Source organism: Balaenoptera ricei, chromosome 21 (genome assembly GCF_028023285.1).
Source record: "Balaenoptera ricei isolate mBalRic1 chromosome 21, mBalRic1.hap2, whole genome shotgun sequence".
NCBI classification, from domain to species: domain Eukaryota; kingdom Metazoa; phylum Chordata; class Mammalia; order Artiodactyla; family Balaenopteridae; genus Balaenoptera; species Balaenoptera ricei.
In genome coordinates, this window is record NC_082659.1 from 13,789,029 (window position 1) to 13,813,226 (window position 24,198).

At 48.7% G+C, this 24,198-nt stretch overlaps 1 protein-coding gene and 1 long non-coding RNA gene across 2 annotated transcripts in view; one reads left to right on the plus strand and one right to left on the minus strand.

The window, feature by feature from the left end:
• Window positions 1-24,198, minus strand: part of LOC132356689 (uncharacterized) — a 121,093-nt gene that overhangs the window by 92,106 nt on the left and 4,789 nt on the right. The gene's annotated exons all lie outside the window — the stretch shown is intronic.
• HELT (helt bHLH transcription factor) lies at window positions 15,324-17,364 on the plus strand. Its single transcript, XM_059909722.1, is given in 4 exon segments — window positions 15,324-15,482; window positions 15,789-15,898; window positions 16,029-16,264; window positions 16,699-17,364. Coding segments are annotated over 4 exon segments (1,005 nt in total). The 3' UTR covers window positions 17,199-17,364.

The following is a 24,198-nucleotide window of genomic DNA, read 5'->3' on the forward strand; positions in this document are numbered from 1 at the left end:
GAAGGATACACTGGATTCACCCAGGAAAAGAGGGGCGTTGTAAGCATAAGAAACTGCCTGTGCAGAGGCAGGTCGACGTGAGGGTGCTTAGTGCTTGAGGAAAAGCTACAAGCACTTTAATACAGGACTGTCGGCTGCTTAAAATAACAAAGCAGGAGAAGACCAGTATCTTAGAGCAAGATATGACATATTGAGGAGCTGGGATACTTTTTTTAAAGCCAACAGGAAGCAACTGAAGTCTTTTTAGCATTTTAGAAAGATTAATCCAGCAACAATACATCTAGAGTGGATTGGAGGAGCTTGCTGGTGGCAGGCAAAAGGTTAGCTGTCGCCAAAGCCCATGAGAGAAACTGGGTGGCAATGGTGGTGGCTGCGAGGGTACCAAGGGTGGACGGGCTGGAGAGGTGTCCAGAGGGAATCAGCTGGACTCAGTGACCGTGGGATGGAGTAAGAGAAAAGCAAAAGTAAAAGGAGATTCAGGATTTGTGTTCCGTCAGCGAAGGAATTCTAAATCGAGGCTTTGAGAGGAGGTGTGAATTTGGGGAGAGAGGGCAGAGTGCTGTTTTGAACATCCCGAGTTTGGGACACGCATGTGGAGAGATGCAGCAGGAATCTGGAGAAGGGAAGATGCCCCTGGAGAGGCTGAGGAGCAGTTCTGCCCAACCTTGGCACTCCCACTGCAAACGCCTGGAAGCTTTGAAAGATACTGAAGCCTGGCCCCTGCCCCCAGAGGTGCTGATGTAATCGCCCGGGCAGCAAGATCAAGGCACCCCAGGGGATTCTGCCGGGAAGCCCGGGCTGAGACCCACTAGTACAGAGAGGAGGGTCAGGCCTGCAGGACGCCCTTCCCCTCTCTACCATCTACCCGTCGGGTGACCATGACAAAGTCATTAGCCCTCTGGTCTTAAGTTTCCTCCTCTAGGTAATGAAGATCGTAACACTTCAAAGAATTACAAGTATTAAATAAAATAATGTGTGTACAGCACCTAGCACCATTCCTGGCACATACTACAGACCAGAAGAGCTGCAGGACCACATCTGAAGAAAGGCATACTCTCGGCCACATTCCTAAAGAGAATCGGCCTGTTTAGTAGGAAGGGAAACGAGGAATCTCCCAAGCCTTTAATGAACAGAATGACACCCGTTTGTGTCCATGCAACCTGGTGGCTCATGAGACAGTCTTAGAACTGACTGCAGGAAACAGAGGCAGTATGACATCCAACACTCAAAGCGATGTTCCAGCAGCTACAACTCTTGGTTAAGATACGACACTAGAGATGCAATAAGTTCATCCACCTGTGTAGACAGATACTCCTGAAGCTTCCACTGTGTGCCAGGCAGCGTACCTATTTGGCATTCCTTCATTCTTTAGCCAGCATGATTGAGTACCTACTGTGTGCCAGACACCACACTAAGTTCTGGGGAAATAATGATAAACAAGAAAGTGATGGGCTATAACCCTGAAGGGGACAGACCCTGCCCCCTGACATCTCTCCAGTCTGTCCACTCCCAACATCCCCATAGCCACCACCACTGCCAGCCCATAACTTCTTCCATGGGTTTCAGCAATAGCCTCCTAACTGTTTTGCCTGTCACCTGTAGCAAGCTCCTCCAATCTGTTTTACACTCAGATTACAGATTATTTATTGAATAATCACTCAAATAAGTGTTAAATAACTACATGATTATGTGTCACAAGCACATGATCCTATGGGGCCACATATTAGGGGGTTTCAACCAAACAGGAAAGCCAGAAGGGCTGCCCTGAGGAAGTGACAACCAAACAGAGAAAAGTAGATGTTGGCCGAAGGGGAGGGCGTGAGAGGAGATTTCTCGGGCCTTGCACACCTCCCCATCAGCTCTCTCACGCCTCCACACCCTCCTCACTCAACTCCCTCTGCCTGAACCATCCCTGCACTCGGCCCTCTAGCCAGCACTACTCATCATCCAAGGTGCAGCGCAAACCTGGGTCTTCCTCACGGTCCTTTCTCCAACACCCCTCCTCTGTGTCTCCACTGTCCACCATCCACCATCCACCATCTACCATCAAACCTTTTACCTCTTACTGCAAGAGACATAGATGGCCGAGTCTCTCGGGTCTGTTTACAACTCTATCCAGCAGTTAATACAATACCAGGTATATTAGTCAGGGTTCTCCAGAGAGACAGAATCAGTAGGGTGTGTGTGTGTGTGTGTGTGTGTGTGTGTGTGTGTGTGTTTATGAAATAGACAGAAAGTTGGAGAGAGGAAGACAGAGACAGTTTTTTTTAAGGAATTAGTTAAAGCAATCATGGTGGCTGACAAGTCCAAAATCTGCAGGGTGGGCCAGCAGACTTGAGACCCAGGGAAGAGGTGATGTTGCAACTCGCATCCAAAGGCAGTCTGGGGGCAGACTTTCCCCTTCCTTAGGGGACCTCAGGTTTTTTTCTCTCAAAGCCTTCAACTGATTGGACGAGGCCCACCCACATTATGGAGGATAATCTGCTTTACTCAAAGTCTACTGAGTTAATGTTAATCTCATAAAAAATAACTTCACAGCAATATCTAGCCTGGTGTGTGACCTAATATCTGGGTATCATGGCCTAGCCAAGTTAACACATAAAATTAACCATCACACCAGTTAAAAACAGGTGTTTGGTAAATATTTGTGGAATGAACTTATGAAATCTGCTAATCATAGGTTTATTTTCTTCTTTATTTTCCTTTTTCTCTCTGCTTCGTCTGCTTCTCTTTGAATGCCATTCCCATATCCCTACACTTTTTTAACTTTCCTTCTTTTGTGTGTATCTTTCCCCCAGTGGTTTTTTCCAGGCATGCTGGGGGTCCCATCAACTGCAGAGATATACAAGGAGCCTGCTGTAGCAGAAAAGACCCTGGCTATGACCACCCCCATCCCTGGAGAGTCTCCCATTTGGCAGGAAAGGAAACCACAAGGGGAGGAACTTATCAAGGTCAAACATAAGAGAATCAGGACCAGGACTCCTGGCAACCAGAGTTCTTTCCATTTACTGTGCCAAAACCCTCAAGTGGGTATGGGCAGGGAAGGAATAAACGGCCCTGTACAGGAGAACTCACCTCCTATAACCTGCACTTCACAGAAACCCTGTTACACTGATCCCTGCCCCACTCTTGCAGGCAGAAGGAACCTGCTTACCTTGGGAGTCAAAGAATTCAGGAAGGTTCCAAGCCTTGGGTGTCAGAACCCAGGTGTTCACTCATCCTCGGGGGGGCAGTGTGAGACCCACAGCAGCTGTGTGACCCCCTCTTGGTCAGGTTTGTGAGTGAGGGGCTGCAGCACTAAGCCCCACTTCCCAGGACTTAACCTTTACCTGCCATCTCTGAACAAATATAAGCTAGTCCACATCCTACCTTCCTTCCTTTGCCCTCCTTCGTTCCAGCAAATGTTTACTGGGCACTTTCTCCATGCCAGGCACTGCGCCAGATGTTAGGGACACACAGATGAATAAGCCAAGGCTCCAGGCCCAGAGAACTCACACGCCAATGGAGACAGCCTTGTGTGGCATGGCGGGGCTGTCACAGCTGGGCCCTCTTGCCTGGATGTCACGTATGACTGGTCTCCTGGGCAGCCCTCTGGACGTGCTGACTCCCTGTTCCCTGATATTTTTGTCCGATCTTCCAATTTGTTTATTAAAATAGTGCAGCCAGAGAGGTGAGGTGCTCTGGCAAGACACAGCTGATCTTCAAACAGCAAGTGGAAGGCTGAACCCAGTTTCTTTTTAAGGCAGCCGCTGAAGTGTGTTAGCCCTTGTCTCAGAAGTTGTTGAAAAGTTCCAACCACTAGAGGGCACCAGCCAACGCTTGATCCATCCAAATCTGCCCAAATCCTGAAGAACTTCCATACTAGGTCACTCTGCTCCCAGATCTGTAATGCTAATATCTTTCATTTTTCTCAGAATGAGCCTTGAGAACCAGGCAAGCTTTAAACTGAATCCACAGACTGTACTCTTGAGCCAATCAGAAGGTAAGGGAATTAAGCTGTCCTAATACAAATAGGCCACAGATTGTCTTATTAATAAATAGATCAGAGCCCATGACATAAAAAATTTTTAAAAACCTATGCTCGAGGCTTCCCTGGTGGCGCGGTGGTTGAGAATCTGCCTGCCAATTCAGGGGACACCGGTTCGAGCCCTGGTCCGGGAAGATCCCACATGCCGCGGAGCAACTAAACCTGTGCGCCACAACTACTGAGCCTGCGCTCTACAGCCCGTGAGCCACAACTACTGAGCCCGAGTGCCACAACTACTGAAGCCTGCGCACCTAGAGCCCATGCTCTGCAACAAGAGAAGCCCCCGCAATGAGAAGCCCGCGCATCGCAATGAAGAGTAGCCCCCCGCTAGCCGCAATTAGAGAAAGCCCACGTGCAGCAACGAAGACCCAACGCAGCCAAAAAAAATTAAAAAACAAAAAACCCCCCAAAAGCCTATGCTCATCATCCTATCCACCTGCCAAAATCCAATATCAACAGATAACCACAACATAACTTCACATTATTGACAAGCCACTGTACAGCAATGGTGTCTAATAACAGCCAGACTGTGGACCAGTGAACCAGTGCATCAAATTACCTGAGTTTGTTGGTTTTTCGTTTTTATAAAGATACAGATTCGAGGACCACATCCACAAAGGTTTTTTTAATGAGTCTGTAATGGGACCCAGGAATGTGTGTTGTCCAAAGGCTTCTGATGTGTAAGAGTCTGGAAGCCATTGTTATATAACTGGAGTATTAGGAACGTGGAGAGCAAAAATGAGAAAGAGTTGAATTCAAATACCTGATGACTTATGGGTATATTGTACCTTTAGGAGCTCTGAGAGGGAGACCACTGGGCATACTGAGAATTGCTCCCCGGCTTTGTGAAGCAGCAGCTACATTTGGTCATTGGAAAGTGGGTAGAGTCTTTTGGCTGAGAAGTCTCTCCCATGACTTCTAATCTCAGTGGGATCAAGGCTACAGCAAGGTCAGGCATCCTGCGGGAAAGGGCACTGGTGGAGTTGGATCAGCTTGTTTGTATCCAGCTCTACCACCTCATGGTTATGTGCCTTGAGGCTAGTGTCCTTGAATTCCCCAAGCCTTGATTTTCTTATATGTAAAATAAACATAATACTCATCTTATTGTTGTGGGGATTAAATGAGCAAAGATCTGCAAAACACTGAGAGCTGGGAGGAGTTCAGTGCCTGAGAGGTAAGGGATGCTGTCTGTGTGTTGACCTTTAGTATTACTAGCGTATGAGAAAGAAGAGAAGGACAGCACTGCCACTGCCCCCCTGCAAGGCACCAGTGGCCCGGGCCGTTGGCAGATCTATGTTACAAGATACACTTCATTTAACTCCAGCTGGTGGTTTCCTAGGAGGACTGTCTTTTCTAACATGCAGTCTGAATTCATCATGCAAGAAAGCACTCATATCCTCACAGCTGAGGTCAAAGAAAGAGAGTCTGCTCTCCCTTTCTGTTTCTACCACTCTTCAGAAGCTTGCAGAGTTTGATGATGACCTCCATGCTCAATCCCAGTGGACCTTTTGAGTCCTGTAGACATTTCCTGCATCTCTCCTACGTCAGATCCTGGCGAGCATCTCCTCCTTGAACCATCTGCACCTTTGCTCCTAGGAATCCCAGGAGCCTCTGAGCTCTCCTCCTTCCCTTCTGATGACCCCTTCCCGGTTGATGTCCTTCACCCACTCCTTGCCCATCAGCTTCCCCCAGGACTCTGTCCTTGGCCCCCTGCCTTTCTCCTTTAAGCTCTTCTTAAGTGATTTCATCCATGGCCATTGTCTGTCAGTCTCTGCAGGCCAATGCACCCTTTTTATTTCTGACCTTCAGCTTCCTATCTCAGCTGTCTCTGGGCATCCACTTAGGAGGTGTCCATATGCACTTTAAAATTGATATGTCCAAAATTAAATTAATCATCTTCTCCTACATCCCCTGCCCCCATATACATACCCCCCCGCAACAAACGACCTTATATTCCTCCTTATTGCTAACCTCAATTAATGGTGTCACCACATAGTCAATTCCCAAACCAGAAATCCAGCAATGCTCTTCCCTATTCTTCTCCCACCATGTTTAATCCTTCCCCAAGCTCTGCGGATTTTATCTCTCAAACATGTCCAGTTTGTCCCTAACCCTTATGCAGGACTTCAGCATCTTTACCTGAACCACTGTGATATAAATAAGTTAAACTCCTGGGTACCAGGTCTGCCCCCCAACCCATGACTGCCTCTCCAGTCATCCTCTACCACACTCCTCCTCACAGTTCATGATCTAGTGAGACTATGTTGTGGTTCCTCAAAACCAGAAAGCCATTTCATGCCCTCATGCCCTTCCTTGTGCCAATCCCTTTACTGAGAGCCTCCCTTTACCTCCCACCTGTCTTCACTTGGCTACCTCTTACTCACTGTAGTGGGTTGGATGATGATCTCCCAAAAGATACATCCACGTGGAACCTGTCAATGTGACCTTATTTGGGAAACGGGTCTTTGCACATGTGATTAAGGGTCTCAAGATGAGACCGTCCTGAATTATTCAGGTGGGCCCTAACTCCAATGAGAAATGTCCTTATAAAAAGAGGAGGAGAGACACAAAGACAGCCATGTGAAGACGGAGGCAGAGATTGGAACCATGCTGCCACAAACTGAGAAGTGCCTAGGCCACCAAAACTGGAGAAGACAAGGAAGGAAATCTCCCCTAGAGCCTTCAGAGGGCATGTGGCTCTGCTGATAGCTTGATTTTGGACTTTTAGCCTCTAAAACTGGGAGAAAATAAACTTCCATTGTTTTAAGCTACCAGGTCTGTGGTAATTTGCTAAGGCAGCCCTAGGAAACTAATGCACTCACCTTTCGGGACTCAGTTCACGCATCATCTCCTCCAGGAAGTCCTCCCTGATTTTCTCCTACCATCACCCCACTCCTGCCAGCTTATATCTGATTCCCTTCCTGTGTCTGTCTCACTTGATAAACTCCTGAAAGGCAGCAATTGGGTTCTATTTCCCATTGTAATATGAGGGTCCAGCACTGTTTCAGAATTAGACCAGGTGCTCAACCAGATAAACGCATGAGAATCTCAGCCCCAGTACACCTCCTATGGTCTGAATATTATGCCAGGAACTTCACAAACATTCCTTCACTGACTCATCTCAATAGGCCTAGGAGGTAGGTACCATCATCTCTGCTTTACAGATGCAGAAACTGAGGCACAGCAACTTGCCCAAGACTGCTTTGTAAGCAGAGTTAGAATTTATATCCAGATCTCTTTGATGAGCATGAGCATGGCATTTTCAAAAAAACAGTGGCCAACTAGAAGAAGAGGGATGTTGGAGAAGAGTGGGGAAAAGATTGGGTCTTAATTATATAATTTTTAGACAAAGCCACTGTGTGCGTGTACATGTCTGCGTAAGTAGTAATGAGGGTTGGAGTATAGTAAACTAAAGAGGATCTAACTCATAATGCAGCATAAATATATCACAGCAGCTTCAAACTTGAGGCCTGGGAGCAAGGGGTGTTGTGATGCGTGAGGGATAAGAAAGGATGAACAGGGAGAAGGGGAAACGGGAAGGAAGAAGAGAGGGATAGTTCTGCCATGTTTGGAAACAGAACATGATTCTCTTTATCTTCTCCCCCACTTCCTCTTGCCCACGCCTTTGCCCCTGTTCTCAGAGCATCAGTGCACAGACGCTATCTCAGCTCCTACTGTGGTACTTGACCCGGTACAGGAGGCTTTGGCCTCCAAAAGACACCCGTGTCCTAATTCCTGGAACCTATGAATGTTACCTTATAAAGGCCAAAAAAAGGACTTTGCAGATTTGATTAAATTAAGTGTTTTGAGATGGGGAGATTATCCAGGTAGGCCCTAAATGCAACCATAGGTATCCTTATAAGAGAGGAGCAAAGGGAGATTAGACACAGAGAAGAGGAGACATCGATGTGACCACAGAGGTGGGGACTGGAGTAATGTGACCACAAGCCAAGGAATGCGGGCAGCCATGAAGCTGAAAAGATAAGAAACAGATTCTCCTCTAGCCCCTCCAGAGGGAGTGTGGCCCTGCTCTCACCTTGATTTCAGCCCAGTACTACTCATTTCAGACTTCTGACCTCCAGACTGTGAGAGAATAAATTTCTCCGAAGTTTATGTTAATTTGTTATAGCAGCCACAGGAAACTAATATTGAATACACCAGCTCTTCCTAAATTACCTCCCTCTCATTCAAAACTTGTTTCTTGACAGCCTTCTTTAGTTTGGTGTTAAGAGAGGATCAAAATCCAGTTATATCAATTCACACTAATGAGAGACCCTTAATGCCCTCAGAGGCAATGATGTTTTAAAAGGAGGGCATTTATAACTCCTCAAATTAATGTCTAATTGGTACGATTAGTGTAAAGAAACAAAGTGAATGGAAACTGCTAGCAGTCAGGTGAAAATTTAGGGAAATGGACAAACAGGTAAATTAGGGTTGGGGTCTGCCCTCAAGAACTTTCCCCTTCGTCAGGGTCTTCTTTTCACTTGTGAGAACGTATAGATTCTCCAAAAGTTCTATGTTTGTTCTCAGTGATTCCAGTGTTGCCCTGCACAGTGGCTGGCACACAGTTAAGTGCTGAATTCCGGTGGTGGATGAATGAGGAAGGCAGAGAGAGAAGGGTGGATCCGGGGTGTCATCCACATGAACAGATGGGGTGTCTGACAGACTGCTGCTACTTGGTTACTGCCCATACAATGGAATCTTTTAACACTCCTGTAATTTTCTCCTCCTCCTGAATCTTCTCCCCAAGTTCTGTGTTGTTTACTGCAACTTACAATAATTTCTTATTGTCAGCAATATATACCTCTAATTTTGTGTGCAAAGTCACCCTGTAAAGCAGATGAAATCTTTAAGCTGTAGAAAGAACTCCCCTCAGTACTCTAAGCTGAAGCTCCCCATGATGACTTCTGGATGTTGCTCAAGTTAATACAGAGCAAAAAGCTGGAATTACCAGCCCCAAAAGAAAAGCCAGTTGCCTAGAAAAATCGAAGCCCAGAATCAACACGGTTCACAATATCTGTAACCTATTTTCTAAGTGATGTTCATGTCAAACTATGGAAAACAACTCCTTCATCTATCATGCAACCTCCCTAAGTGTTCTCACTCAATAGTTATATTTACGCTTCCCCTAGTTAGTTCTTGTAAAAGTCCAAAAATAAATGGTAAAATATGACCCTATGGGGCCCTGTGACAGATTGCCAAAATAATCCCTGAAGCCACTCTTCCAGTTTTCCTTCATTCATCAAAACTACATTGAGCATCTACTACTTGCAAATTCTGGAGAGACATGCAGGAAATAAAACACTGCACATAGGAGGCAGTACTAAGGAAAATATCGCAAACACCCCATAGAATATTTGAACAAGCAGTGCTACAAAGCCCCTCTTGTTCACAGGAAGCCTTTCAACCTGTGCACTTAATTATTTCCACTTAGGACAGCCTGAAAGTCCCCTCCACCTTTGCTGTTGTCTTTCTAAGCTACCCATTCCTACCTGGCACTTGCCAACTGGTAGCCTTCAGCTGTTAAATACCAAATCGTGGCCTCCAACTTCAGCTAAAGTGGTGCTTCACGAACTTTGAAGTGCCCAGGAATCAACTGGGGATCTGGTTCAAATGCAGATTCTGATTCTGTTAGGTCAGGGGAGGAGCCTGAGGTTCTGCATCTCTCATGAACTCCCAGGTGACTACTACGCTGCTGGTCTGAGGACCACATTTGAGTAGCAAGTGATTAAGTAAAAAGAACTTCCTTTTTACTGAAAACAAAATACAGCCAACTTCAGAAGGCATCTGATTCTAGAGGCATATGTGTAATGTTTCAGGACTTCCCGTAAGGAGAGAGAAACTGAAGGCATCTGAGCCATTGGATAGACGGTGGGGCTGGTGCCTAACCGTGGTTTCAGAGCTGCTACCTCATTCAGCAAAAACTCAGGTACTAGATCTAAAAATAGAGTTAGAAGGCAAAGAACTAAACTGCGTCAGAGACAAGAACAAAGGAGATACAGACCAAAATCTGGGGAATCATTCTATTATGGATACAGTTTTCCCAAGTCTCTGGTCTCCTTTCAGATTTGGGGCTTAGATAAAGGCCGACCCCTTCAGTGTGTGTCAAGGCTGGAGACATCCCCCCCACCGTCACCTGGCTGCTCTGACAAGCACCGTCTCCTGCCACGCACTTCCTGCTGATGTCCTTGTTGAGCTGAGAATACTACTGGTGATCAGAGGGAGCAGAATAATTTGGGGTGCTGAGCAAGGAAGAGTCCAGAGAAGTCACCCACCCAATAGGACGTGTGCCGCACGGCTTCTAGGATGGGCACTGGGGGTGACTGGGCACCGAGGGACTGCTGTGTCGAGGCTTCTGTATCGGGGTCTGACACAAGCACAGACCTTTTCTTCCTTATGAGAGGACACGCCCCTGAGCCATGTCCTTTTCTGAGTGGTGTTCCCAGCCTCTGGCTCACATCAGTGCCCACTGGCATCGCTGGACTTGGGAGAAGCAGGAGCACGTGGACAGAGGCCCAAGGACACAGTGGATGCCTCTGACGGCGCTCACACCAGCCAAAGACAGCAGGCGTCCTACAGAATGTCTGCCAGTCCTGAACCACAGCGTCCGTGCTGGGACTCTCCTTGCAGTAACAGAGGAGTAAACTGAGCCCTTCCCTGGAGGTCACACAGCAAATCAACAAACACTTGAGACAGCGGCTTGCTGTGTGCCATTGTCATTCCCAGTTCCCCTCGTGGCACCTCAGATTCTTCGGTGGGAAAATGGGTGTCGGACTTGATGCTCTTCTGGGCTTCTTTCAGAGGAAGCATCCAACAGCCCCACATTCTGGGATCCTATTCGCTTCAGAAATAGAGCCCAACGTGGGTTCTCTTTGTGCCTTGACCTCCTGGTACTTCAGAAGTGCAGGAGAAGGCTTCCCTGGTGGCGCAGTGGTTGAGAATCTGCCTGCCAATGCAGGGGACACGGGTTCGAGCCCTGGTCTGGGAGGATCCCACATGCCGCAGAGCAACTAGGCCCGTGAGCCACAGCTACTGAGCCTGCGTGTCTGGAGCCTGTGCTCCGCAACAAGAGAGGCCACGCCCCCGCTCACCGCAACTAGAGAAAGCCCTCGCACAGAAACGAAGACCCAACACAGCCATAAATAAATAAATAAATAAGCCCAAAGTTAAAAAAAAAATAACACCTTTGATTATTAAAAAAATTAAAAAATAATAAAAAAAAAGAAGTACAGGAGAGTCAGCCACCGCTGTGTTTTCTCCACTCTCTGACAAGACTCCTCACGTTTCCCCACTTGATAAAATCCCCAGTCCCACTAATGAATCTAAAAAGTCTGTGTATTAAGATGGGAGGAAGAGGGAGAGATTTGAAATCACGCAGAACACTTCGTCTTAGAGCAATTTGGCTGAAATTACCAAATACCCACTAGATTTTTTTTTCTTTCCATTCATTGCCCCTTCCCCTTCCCAAGTCCATAAACCTTCAGTTTCTAGAGTTGGAAAGAAACACAAAAGAATCCATTTTTCAGTGTTTGGAAACTGTATGTCAAATCTATGTAGCTAAAAAAAAAATTTTTTTAAGTAAAAATAACAATATTAACAATCATAAACATTTTCTGTTTATGATTGCTGTATTCTCCAACAAAGGTCTTCAGACGCCAGGAGTCTAAGTACAGACTACTATTGAATTAGCATCGTCTAATTTCTAAGTAGTCTTCCTTCCTAGCTTTCCTTTGATCTTGATGCTAATGTTTGAATCACTTGAAATGGTCATGCTGTTGAGTTGAGGGGCTTCTGAACTTGGAGCCTTTTTTCAGCCTCGCACACCCTGGGAGACACTGCTGGCCACCAAGCACTGGGTGATGTCACCTGTGAGAGGGAGCGTCTAAAGGCCCCCATCATTTGCCTAATTTTGGTCGATTTAACAAACCTCAGGCCAAATACTGGGGCTTTTTTACGGAGAGTGAAGCTTTCTCAGCGATGAGAGAAACTATGAAATGAATGAAAATATCACACAACAGTACAAACCCCACAAAACACCACTATGTGAGAACCGCTGCAGAATTGATTTCCAGGCAAAGTAAAACCATTAATTGAGTAGGTAGGCCTTCTTTTAGGTGCTCTGCCTATATTTACTTCCTTCATCCCAGTGGCCACCTTGTGACCTGGTAAATACAGTAATTATCTCCAATTTACAGAAGAGGAAACTGAGGCACGGCAAGATTCAGTGAATAGCCCGAAGTCTCACCCAGCTGGTAGGTGGTGGAGCTGGAATTTGAACGACTGTTTGGCTCCAGGGACCATAGTTCTTCATTATTCTGCTCTCATTTTGAGTGGAAACTAGGTCGCCATCAGGGAACACTTTATCACCATCCTGGGAAGGAGGATTAAAGGGAAGATGACTGTGAGGGTCCCAGCACCCCCCTTTCTGGCAGCGTGATTCAAGCCTTCCTGCCAGGAAGACAAAAATAAAACACACCCTTCCCCTCACCTGAACGGGAAGAGGCTTTCCCAGCCTTCCAGAAAGGGCTGCAGACCCAGAGGACCTGGTGAGGATGGCCACCCCTCCACCCCACTTCCACTCACCTACCCACCTTCATTTGGGCCCCCCCCCCCAAGCCATACGAGGGGACTTGCAGCCCTGGGCAAGATCTGGAGCCCAGCTCCCAAGCAAACACGGGAAATTAAACAGCTTGCACAGAATGAAGTTTGGCCCGTAGAAGGTGCCTGCAGCTGGCGGTTAACACCAGCAGTAAGAGGATCAACTCCTAGTCCGCGGGCTTAAAGAGGGGATGGGGGTGAGAAGTGTGCGCGCTCCCTTTTACCCATTCACGTTAGTTAATTTGGATGATAAGGGTTCGTGTTTAATCCCCTTGTGTGCGAGTGAATATACTGAAATCGACAACCTCTGAGAGGGCACCGGCGGCTGGCAGAGCAACCTGCGGGAGGGTGCGGGTCGTGTCCAATCTGGCGTGAAGTAGAAAAGAAACGTCGAGAGGAGACTGAGAGTAAGACGGAGAGGGACACCCTAGGGGTGCGTGGTGCGGACCGAGCCCCACACCTCCCAGACTGCAGCAGGTGGGCCGCTCGCTTCCCCGAGGCCCGGCCCGCCAGGCCCGCCTCTGCGCCCTAGGAGCCCCCTAGGTGCCACTGGAGAGCAGGGCTCCCCCCTAGCCACCTCTGCCAAGGACTGACGACACCCAAAGGGAGAGCCCGGGCCCTGCCGTTGTCCAGCAGAGGAGAGAGAGTTTAGGCGAGGTGGGGAGCAGAAAGGGAGGGAAAGTTGTGTCAGAAGAGGTCTCGGTTGCTCTCAAATGGAACAGGTTAGAAAAAGGTGAGAGCTCAGCGGTTCCGGAGCAGGTCATAGAACGAAAAGCATTTTTACAGTTTCCACCTACAAGAAACCTGGCCCCCACGCACAGCCCGCAAGCCTGGAGCCCCCAGAGCGCGGGTTCCGGCGCAGCAAGTGCGAGCCAGGCGTGGCGGTCGGGGAGGAGGCCCCCGGCTGCTGGGCCCGGCTGCCCGCAGAGGCGCAGGCGGAGCAGAGCTCCCAGCCGTCGCCGCCCCCCTCCTGCCCCTCGCGCCAGTCCAGCAAATTTCCTCCCTCCTTTCGGTTCGTGCCTTCCCTCCCTCCTCCTCCCCCGATATATTCGCTCTCTAAAACCATAAAAAAGAGATCAACCTCCCTAACTTCACGGAGCCCTTTTCAGTGACAAATATTGATGCCCAAAGTGTCTGCGCTCTCCCGCCCCCAAACTTTAAGGCGCCCGCGAAAGGGAGACATAAAAAGTTAACAATGCTGTGAAAATATGTTTGCAGAAAATAGACAATCGTTGGATTAAACGTATTCAAGTATGAAATAATGCCTTTTTGTGTCAAAACTTGGGCGATGGGCGGGTACAAAAGTTCCCTGTGGCAGCTACTTGCTCCCTTTGTGAGCCGTGCGCTTTGGCGTCTCCACTTGGGCGCATTACTTAGAGCCCTCTAAGCGCGATTGTTTCTCCCTTTCTAATGACATTTACCGGATCAAAACATGCTGTTAATTCGATCAGAAGGCTTCACCCTCTCTGACAAAGCCACAATAATTTCTCCTGAAGTTTGTTAAATTGACCAAAATTAGGCAAATGAATAGGGGTCTGTAGGCGCCCCCTCTCGCAGGTGACGTCGCATAATGCTCGCCTGGGCCAGCTGCATTCCCCCTTTTCTTCTCAGCCCACTCTTCTCCGTGTTGCCCCCCAATCCTCCCACCACCCCCCTCACACACACACACACACACACACACACGCACACACACTCTCACACACACGCCTGCCTGTCTTTCCTCCCCCCACCCTCTGGCATTATTAAAATTTAGCCCAATGAAACTATTCATACTTTTCAATGGACATTTTCCGTATAGGATAATAGGCTACAAATTGAGCCTCTTCCCCCCGCGAAGAGAGAGCCCGAGGGGGGGAGAAAAGAAAGGCGGCGATGTGGTCAGGGAGTAGGGGGGAGCGTCGCGTGCCAAAGACCTGCGGGAGGGGCGAGGCGAGGCGGGAGCCTCTTGTGCCCGCCGCAGCCCCACACCTGCCGGGATGTCCGGACAAATAAAGCGGTGTAAACAAAAAGGGGGGAGATGGACGTGTCACCAAGTCGTGTGAGAAAAGCCTGGGAACAAACGGGGCGCCTCCGTCTCCAAGAGCTCTCCCTTGAACCCGGCGGAACAGCCTATTAAAGGCTTACTTAATTACTTTAATGACTCTGGACAGGCTTTAAAACGCACTCGGCGCTGGGACTGCGGGCTTGCTGGGATTTGTAAACAGGCAATCGTGTGAGACTCAGCGGTGGGACTAAAGGAGGCGACACTGTTTTGTGAGGGTCCTCGCCCCCCGGCGCCCGCGGCCGCTGCGCCCCTGCGCTCGCTCGTCCGCCGGCGCAGGTTTACCGCCTCCTTCCCGCCCCGGCTGTTGCCATGCTAATGTTATTCCCCCGCCGGTCACGTGTCCTTTGAAGGGCCACGTGGATTAACAAAGCTGATCTGCCCCCAGCTCGCCCCCCTCGGCTGCTAATTTTTTTTTTTCTTAACTTTAAAAAAAAACTGATCTTGAATGCATGCATCCCCCAAACGCAGCTTCCCTAATCCTATGGAATAATTCAAGTCGTGAATGCACTTGGAGCCCTGGATGACCGCTTTATAAGGCAGCCCCTGGTAGTTGGGAGGCTGCAGTCTACCTGGGACACTCGAGGAGGCACACGAGGCGAAAAGTGGACGGGTGCCTCGCGCCACCGCCTCTCCCGAGGGCGCGTACTGACCAGAATGTCAGGCAAGCTCAAGGAACGCAAAGTGAGTCGGCTGAGCCCAGATGGCTCTTGCGCCAACAGGGTGGGGGCGTCTGACGCCCGCAGCACCACCTGGCTGGACCGACGGGCAGGGACATTATCACACGGGACTTCTCCTGGAGAGGAATCCTGAGTGGTTTGGGAAGGGGAGGAGGATAGAGAGAAGGGACTCCTCAGTCAGGGAGGAGTCCATTCCCGGAAGGTGGCGGCCACCTCCCCATTGCCCTGGTGCTCAGCACGGCGGTGTGGCCCAGCGGACGTCGGAAGGGGAGCGCACCAGCGCGGGTGTGAGAAGGCAGAGCTCATGTGACCCACTGTGGAGGGACAGGGGCCTGAGGCGAGTCCCTGGGCAGCGTTGAGGGCTGGGAGACAGTTGTGCCAGCCGTGCCTTTCACGACTCTCTGGGCAAAGCCATCCTAAACGTACAAACCTCTGTTCGCAGAGAACCCCCGTTTCCCACAAAGTGATAGAAAAGCGGAGGAGAGACCGGATTAACCGCTGTTTGAACGAGCTGGGCAAGACGGTGCCCATGGCCCTGGCGAAGCAGGTAACGTCGGCGGCCGAGAAAACGGTGCCGGCGCTGGGGATCCTCTGCCGCCACTCTCGGCAGCGATGCCGGGAGTCTGGAGCCGGAGAGGGCCTTACACGTGTGGGCTCCCTTCCCGGGTGCCTGAGCGCTGAGTGAGCCCCGGGCGGCCCTCGCGCAGATCCACAGCACCGCCCCACTCGCTGGTCCTCTCCGGATAAAACCTTGCACCCAGCCTGCCCGGGTTGGCCGGCACCCGCTGGGCCGCTTCGAGGAGCCCTTCCTCCTTTTGCAGAGTTCCGGGAAGCTGGAGAAGGCGGAGATCCTCGAGATGACCGTTCAGTACCTGAGAGCCCTGCACTCCGCTGATTTTCCCCGGGGAAGGGAAAAAGGTGGGCGCGGGTTGCGCAAAGGGGAACCTGGACGGGGACCGCGCGCCACACAGAGACCTGGGGGCGGGAGTGGGAGTGAAGCGGCGCTCGCGAGAGGTCTCTCGCTCTCTGGATGCTGCCGGGGCGGGGGCGGCGGCGGGGTGGAGGTGGGAGCGGGCTCCTGTGAAAGCTACGGGGACTGGAGCACAGGTGTCTGGGGACACAGGTACCGCGGCCTCCTCTCAGGTGGGGAGGGTGGGGTCAGACTCTTAAGGAAAAGGAAGTCGCTAGCTGGCGTTTTTCCAGTCTCCAGAGTAACAAGAGGAGAGGGCCGGCGTCCAACGGGAACTCCGGCCAGGAAACGTGATGGGAGGTGCTTGGCCCCCGCCTCGCGCTCCCGGTCGGAAAGGGCGCTCACGGTTTTTTTCTTTCTACGGTTTTTCTCGCCCCTCCAGCAGAACTGCTAGCGGAGTTTGCCAACTACTTCCACTACGGCTACCACGAGTGCATGAAGAACCTGGTGCATTACCTCACCACCGTGGAGAGGATGGAGACCAAGGACACCAAGTACGCGCGCATCCTCGCCTTCTTGCAGTCCAAGGCCCGCTTGGGCGCCGAGCCCGCCTTCCAGCCGCTGGGTTCGCTCCCGGAGCCGGATTTCTCTTATCAGCTGCACCCAGCGGGGCCCGAGTTCGCAGGCCACAGCCCTGGTGAGGCGTCCGTGTTCCCGCAGGGCGCGGCCCCGGGGTCCTTCCCCTGGCCACACGGCGCGGCCCGCAGCCCGGCGCTGCCCTACCTGCCCAGCGCGCCCGTGCCGCTTCCGAGCCCCGCGCAGCAGCACAGCCCCTTCCTGACGCCCGTGCAGGGCCTGGACCGGCACTACCTCAACCTGATCGGCCACGCCCACCCCAACGCCCTTAACCTGCACACGCCCCAGCACCCCGCGGTGCTCTGACGCCGACTCGCCCGCAGATTTCTTTGCGCTTCGGGCGCTGCCTGGGAGAAATACTGTATATTGTACAAGTGTAAATACGGTGCCAACAAAAGAGCTGGGTGGGGGAAGGCCAAAAGCGAAAGAGTCTTCTGAAGGATCTCCCCCCTGGCAATAAACGTTTTCTGAAGGTCCCAGACAGATGGATTTCTTGTTACCTTCTGCTCTTCCAAAACCCACCCCCTCCGAGGTGTCTCGGGCGCCAGGCTGATAGGGGCCAAGGTGACGGCCCTCAGTAGTCTGGGTGGGGAAGGGGGCGGTCGCTGCGGTGTCTGAGGAGGCGGGGAGGCTAAGTGGAGGGGTCGCTTCCAGGCTGGATTCGCGTTTCCCCCGGGGCTCCAGACCCGCACCTGCCTCGGGCGCGCCTTGGGCATTTGCCTCGGGGAAGGGCAGACTCGAGGAACAGGGCGCTCAGCTCTCAGAAAATACAAATCGAAGGACCCTCCCCAAACTGGCTTTGGCGGACTTTCGCCAGTTCCGACCTGGGCGCCCTTCCCTAACCCGGGACGAGGCCCCGGGCGCGCGCGCACCACATGCCCGCTGGTCTGGAGCGCGCCGAAACTCAGACCATCGGGATGCGTGACTAGGTTTACGGCCTCAACCTGTCTGGTAAAAAGTATGTAGAGAAGGTAGCTTCCGAGTATGGCTTAGAAACAACATACGATGAAGTTTATCTTCGAATGACAACTACTCGTCGGCACCGAAGGGTTCAGGAAGCTGGAGGTGCCTTTGGCGCACAAAACAGCTCAGCTTCGGGGCCGCTGGGCAACCTGGTGAGAGGCCGGCAGCGACCGGGCTGGGAGACGCGCTCCCCTAAAGGATTGTTTCCTCTGCCCACACCCACATCCGGCCACTGGTGCGGCGTTGAGACGCTGGGTTCTTGGGCCTGCTGAGAAAGGGCTTCTCCACCTTTTCCTGGGGGAGGGGTATTTTAACCTTCTCGCTCCACCCAGAACATAGGAACGTTTGGGGGTCTAGGGAAGACTTGGCTAGTGATCTGTAAGGGGCTTGTAGTTTTGTTTTGTTTTTTTAACATCTTTATTGGAGTATAATTGCTTTATAATGGTGTGTTAGTTTCTGCTTTATAACAAAGTGAATCAGTTATACATATACATATGTTCCCATATCTCTTCCCTCTTGCGTCTCCCTCCCTCCCACCCTCCCTATCCCACCCCTCTAGGTGGTCACAAAGCACCGAGCTGATCTCCCTGTGCTATGTGGTTGCTTCCCACTAGCTACCCATTTTATGTTTGGTAGTGTATATATGTCCATGCCACTCTCTCACTTTGTCACAGCTTACCTTTCCCCCTCCCCATATCCTCAAGTCCATTCTTTAGTAGGTCTGTGTCTTTATTCCCGTCTTACCACTAGGTTCTTCATGACCTTTTTTTTTCCCCTTAGATTCCATATATATGTGTTAGCATACTGTATTTGTTTTTGTCTTTCTGACTTACTTCACTCTGTATGACAGACTAACTCCATCCACCTCACTACAAATAACTCAATTTCGTTTCTTTTTATGGCTGAGTAATATTCCATTGTATATATGTGCCACATCTTCTTTATCCATTCATCTGTTGATGGACACTTAGGTTGCTTCCATGTCCTGGCTATTGTAAATAGAGCTGCAATGAACATTTTGGTACATGACTCTTTTTGAATTATGGTTTTCTCAGGGTATATGCCCAGTAGTGGGATTGCTGGGTCGCATGGTAGTTCTATTTTTAGTTTTTTAAGGAACCTCCATACTGTTCTCCATAGTGGCTGTATCAACTTACATTCCCACCAGCAGTGCAAGAGAAGAGCTAACACCTATTCTTCTCAAACTCTTCCAAAATATTGCAGAGGGAGGAACACTCCCAAACTCATTCTACGAGGCCACCATCACCCTGATACCAAAACCAGACAAGGATGTCACAAAGAAAGAAAACTACAGGACAATATCACTGATGAACATAGATGCAAAAATCCTCAACAAAATACTAGCAAACAGAATCCAACAGCACATTAAAAGGATCATACACCATGATCAAGTGGGGTTTATTCCAGGAATGCAAGGATTCTTCAATATACGCAAATCAACCAACGTGATACACCATATTAACAAATAGAAGGGGCTGGTAGTTTTCAACGACAATTCGATCTGTCTTACCCACAAAAGAGCAATACATTTAAAAATAGCAAACTGAAATCAGGTTTTTCTAGGACCCAGAGAGCAAAATAAGCCTCACTGTTGTTTTATGTTAACTGGTAAAGTGAACAAGGTAACCAACCCGTTAAAGTTGTCTTTGTGAGAATTTAAAATTTTTCCTTCATTGATTTTTTTTCTTTGTTTCTGTCTTTTCTTTTTGTTCCCATTCCCTTTGATGCCCTTTAAATAAATAACTCAAAATTATGTAGCAGATTTTCCTGTTTCCTGAGGCCATTTAGCTGAACTAAATTATTTGTCATCGCTCAAGGTTAGCTGGAGTGCAATAAATTAACTTATTCCATTTCTGTGGACAGGGCTTAAGGGAGCTCTGACCTAGACTGTTTACTGAGGTCATAGAGTAAGATGGCCCACAATTTATAAACCATCAAACTTGATTACAGAGACAGGACCAAAAAAACCACACACACACACACACAACACACACACAACACACACACACACACAAAGCCACTTCATTATGTTGTCCATAAAGTGAAACTTAAATCTTAAATGTGTATGTTTTGGGGGCAGGGAGAATCTATAAACTTTAGAAAAAGTCTTTCAAGTAAGGGGTTCTTGCCCTTACACGCACTATATGTCACTACAATACTTATCTATAAAATATGAGATGCACACAAGTATCTCCTCCCTTATGAAATGATATAGTTGGAGCATGAAAGTCAGTTTAAGATCAGGAGGCCACTGAGTAACAAATATATATTTAGCAATATGGGATGAAAACAAATTATGCAGAAATGGGAGAATGCATGGTGCCTATTATTGGAACACATGTCTTACACCCATTTTTATCAGCGCTGGATACAGAATATGAAGGAAGGCCTTTCAGCCTTTTTTCCTCTGAGCATTAAGCCAATCTGAATTCCCTTTGGCAGTGAAGCATTAAAGATATAGTGTTACCCTGGAAATATAAATTATTAATATATTCAGCATTTTTGTCACTTCTCAACTGTTAACCAAATTAGACAAAACTTTCTTTTGCTAAGTAGATTTTCTCTTTGGGATTAGCTTTGGGAAAGCACAGGGCCACCATAGTAAAAACTTTGGTCATTTACATATAATTTTGCAAACTTCCACTGGCCCATGACAGTCTTTGTACCTCAAATGTTGGTATTCTTGATTTTTTTTTCTTTCTCATTTAACTGTGGAGGATAAAACCCTGCTTTGGATTTACAATGACTTTAGGATAAAAGTCTCCCTCCCCTTTCTCTCCCTCCCCCTTTCTGTGTGTATGTGTATGTTTGTGTGTGTGTGTGTGTGTGTGTGTGTGTGTGTGTGTGTGTGTGTGTGTTGTGTCTTTTTCTGAAACCTTCGTCCAAAGTTCCAATTCTCCAGGCTTGGCGAAAAGTCAAACTTTGCAGAAGATTAAAAATGTCACTACAAAATGGAACCGATTTAAATCAGATTGTGACTTTAATGTGTTCTTCCTGTACTTTCTCTGACAACACATTACTTCCACAGCCTCTCTGTCCCAAGCCCCCCACCTACTCCCCCCTCTGTCTGAGTCTCTTATGCCCAATCCCTCCACTCTTTCTTTTAAGTAAGTTGTATAGTAATGGTTTCCAAGAGAGGCTCAACCAAACCCAGAAATAACAAAAAACAAAAAACAGTGGGTTTGGCTGGAGGTGACCCATTGTGACACTTCTGAAAGGGGCAACCCCTTGTTTCTTGGGCTTCATCCTTGAGTGGGCAAGAATAAAAATAATCATCCCCATGAAATCAAAGGTTTTCTCTAGAGGCTTGAGGAACAAAGCTGATGGCTGGTGCTTTGGTTCAGTCCCTGTGGCTCTGTAGGGCTACAACTAGGAGCTTCTTGGCCCTCCAGACACCCCAGCGAAAGGGCGGTAATACAGAGCTCACTTGTGCTTCCAAGCGTTATTGAACAAACACAGCCATGTACCAGTGGGGGCCCTGCAGTCTGGCCTGCTAGATACCAGGCAAGGAAGGTGGAAGAACAGCTATGCAAGTGCCTACCTGACCCCACAAAGGCACGGAATTCCTAGGAACCTGGTAATGGGTATCTGCATAGAGTAACACACCAAGAAAAGTAAGGCAAGATGGGGCACGTAGTAGGAGCTCAATAAACATGTCCGGCAGGACATCATAGTGCTGAGTCTCTTGGATTCTACATCTCCCCTAGACCTCTTGTTTCTGGCCCTTAGTCCCCTCCCCACTTCAGTAGAGACCAGAAAGTACTTGTACACCCACCCAGAAATCTGTGGAGCAACCTACACACATTCTGAGGGTTTTCAGACAGACCAACGTCCCTGCCTTTGCCTAGAAATTCTACCTCGTGGTCTGGCAGCAGGAGACACACTTGGCCTGCTTGGTTAAGGCAGATAACTCTTCCTGAAGGCCCAGCTAAATGCAGACGCCAAATCCAGGATCTGAATTCAAAACTAGGCTGATGAGGGTTCTGCTCCTTTCACACGGGAAAGATCCAAGACTGGGCTGAGTCGATTCCACACTCCTCTTTTCTGCACCATTAGTTGTTCAGACCCCACCTGGATTTGCATTCCAGCTCTGCTGCTTACAATTCTGGGCAAATTGCTAAGCCACTGTGCATCTGTTTCCTCATCTATAAAATAGAGATATTAAAGGTGCATATACCTCATAGGGTTGCTAAGAGGATTAAATGAATTGGTACACTCAAAGCACTCTAGACAGTGTGTGGCCCATAGTGAATGTTCAATATATGTTAGCTATTATAATAATTATCTATTCCTCCCCCCCTCCAAGTGTCAGATCCTTGGGACCACCTCAAACTGAAAAATAAAACGTCAAGGCACATGATGAAAAAATCTTGAACCCCAGGGCTCTTTCTTAAACCCCAAGGCTTACTCTGAAACAAGGCAATATTCTTCATTTAGGGCAAGTGGGGGTAGGGAGCTCAAATTCCATCCCATGCTCATTTTGAGGCCTATGAGCCCTATTCCGAGTTATGACTGGTAGTCGGGGCCCCCTAATAACCTTGGAATGCTATCTCTTATGCTCTTTCAAATACAGAAATCTAGCTTTATGTTATTTTGATACAGCTCTTATACCCACATTCCTACATTCTCTCTCAAAGTACATATTCTAATGCCTATTATTAACGTACAAATTTGGCTGTTGCAGATTCTTTTCTGGATCAGGGAGTAAATAAATAAAAGAATTCAATATTCCTTAAATACACTTTCTCTGGCAGCTTTATGTTCTTCTCAGCATTTCCCCCATTTTTTCCCATTCAAGTCTTTTGTCCATCCTATTTGTCACCTGTCTGCTCCAATGCTGGCTCCAGACTCACCCCGATGCAGGTGAAGGCGCTGCTGCAGACCCCCAGCTGCCTGGGTCCTGACCCCTCACTCTCACTCCCTTTCTCACTTGGCCTTCGTTTCTCATGCTCTCTGGTTTTCTGATTGCTTGGCTCCCAATATCCAATTCTCCACGCACCCACGGCCTGAGGTAAGAATGATCTCTGCGTGTGTGTGTCCACATGAAGAGGTATCACTGGGGTAACACTCTCAACCTCTCTCAGCAGCCCTTTCACATTCTTCAGCTACCCCACTGGAGGGTTTAAAAGGTGGACCCAAGCACACTCACCTCAGCCCCTTTATCTTTGGGCGCCAACCTGCCCACAGGAAGCAAGTAAGCATTCCCATCTAAGCTGGCTGGAAGATTTCGAGCTCTTCCTATGCTTTTGATGGGTAAGTTTAATTCTAAGGTGAACTGTTGCAAGCCCACTCTCCACACGCAGATGTCACATCCTCCAGTCAGTCGCAAAACAGACATTTTTTTCCTCCACCTGACATCCCATATCCACATCCTAAATGATTCTGAGCACAGGTAAGAGGGAAAAAAAAAAGACATTTATTTATTGGATGCCCTAAAACCCCAGAACCTGGGTGCCTATGTGTGTGCAGCTAGGAAGGCGGATATACATATACGCCTGTGTGCACCGAGCAGTGTAGGCACAAGAGTGTCCGCACGTGTGTGCACCGGCGGCTGCTGCGTCCACAAGTGTGCGTGGAAAGACGAGCTGGGACCAGAGAAAAAACCGCTGAAGAGAGTGGCTAGGTTAGAGCTTGAGGGACCCAACTATTTCTGGCTCACTTGGAAGATAAGAAGCAACCATTATGAAGGGCTGCAAATCTGTCCCATTATAATCTCTAACAAACCCTCTATATATTGGGAAGAGCTGCAGCAAAGCAGGAGAGAGGCAGTAGACAGTGTTATGCTGAATGGGGGCGTGGGAGATAACAGGAAAGTTACCAAAACCACAGACGATGCGGGTGGGAAACTTGAGCAGGAATTCTGGGCTGAGCTATAAAGAGAGGGTGTGAGGAAAAAGAACCCCAAGGGAATTGGGAACCTGAGTACTTTTTGCTATTCCCACCTAGCCTCATTTATTATGTTTAGCTTGAAAGCAAGAGTCAGTAAAACATACTAGTTAAAGCTTTATAAATATAATGAAACATTCTTGCTACAATATTTCTAGGAGCCCTTTTGCAATGTTCGATGAAACAAAAGCAAGCCTCCTCTATGGCTGTTTTGTCACAGGCATATCAGTAGAGGTCTTCCACAATAAAAGACTTTCATCTCCACCCACTAAGAACAGAACTTTATTTTTTACATAAACATTATTTCTATTTTATATCTATGCCAGGCTATAAATCTGTGATCTAGCCCTATTATTCTTTCCAAATATAACCTAAAGTATAATTAGTGAAGAAAAAAATTGCTATAAAGACATGGAGAGGACGCACACAAGTTTTA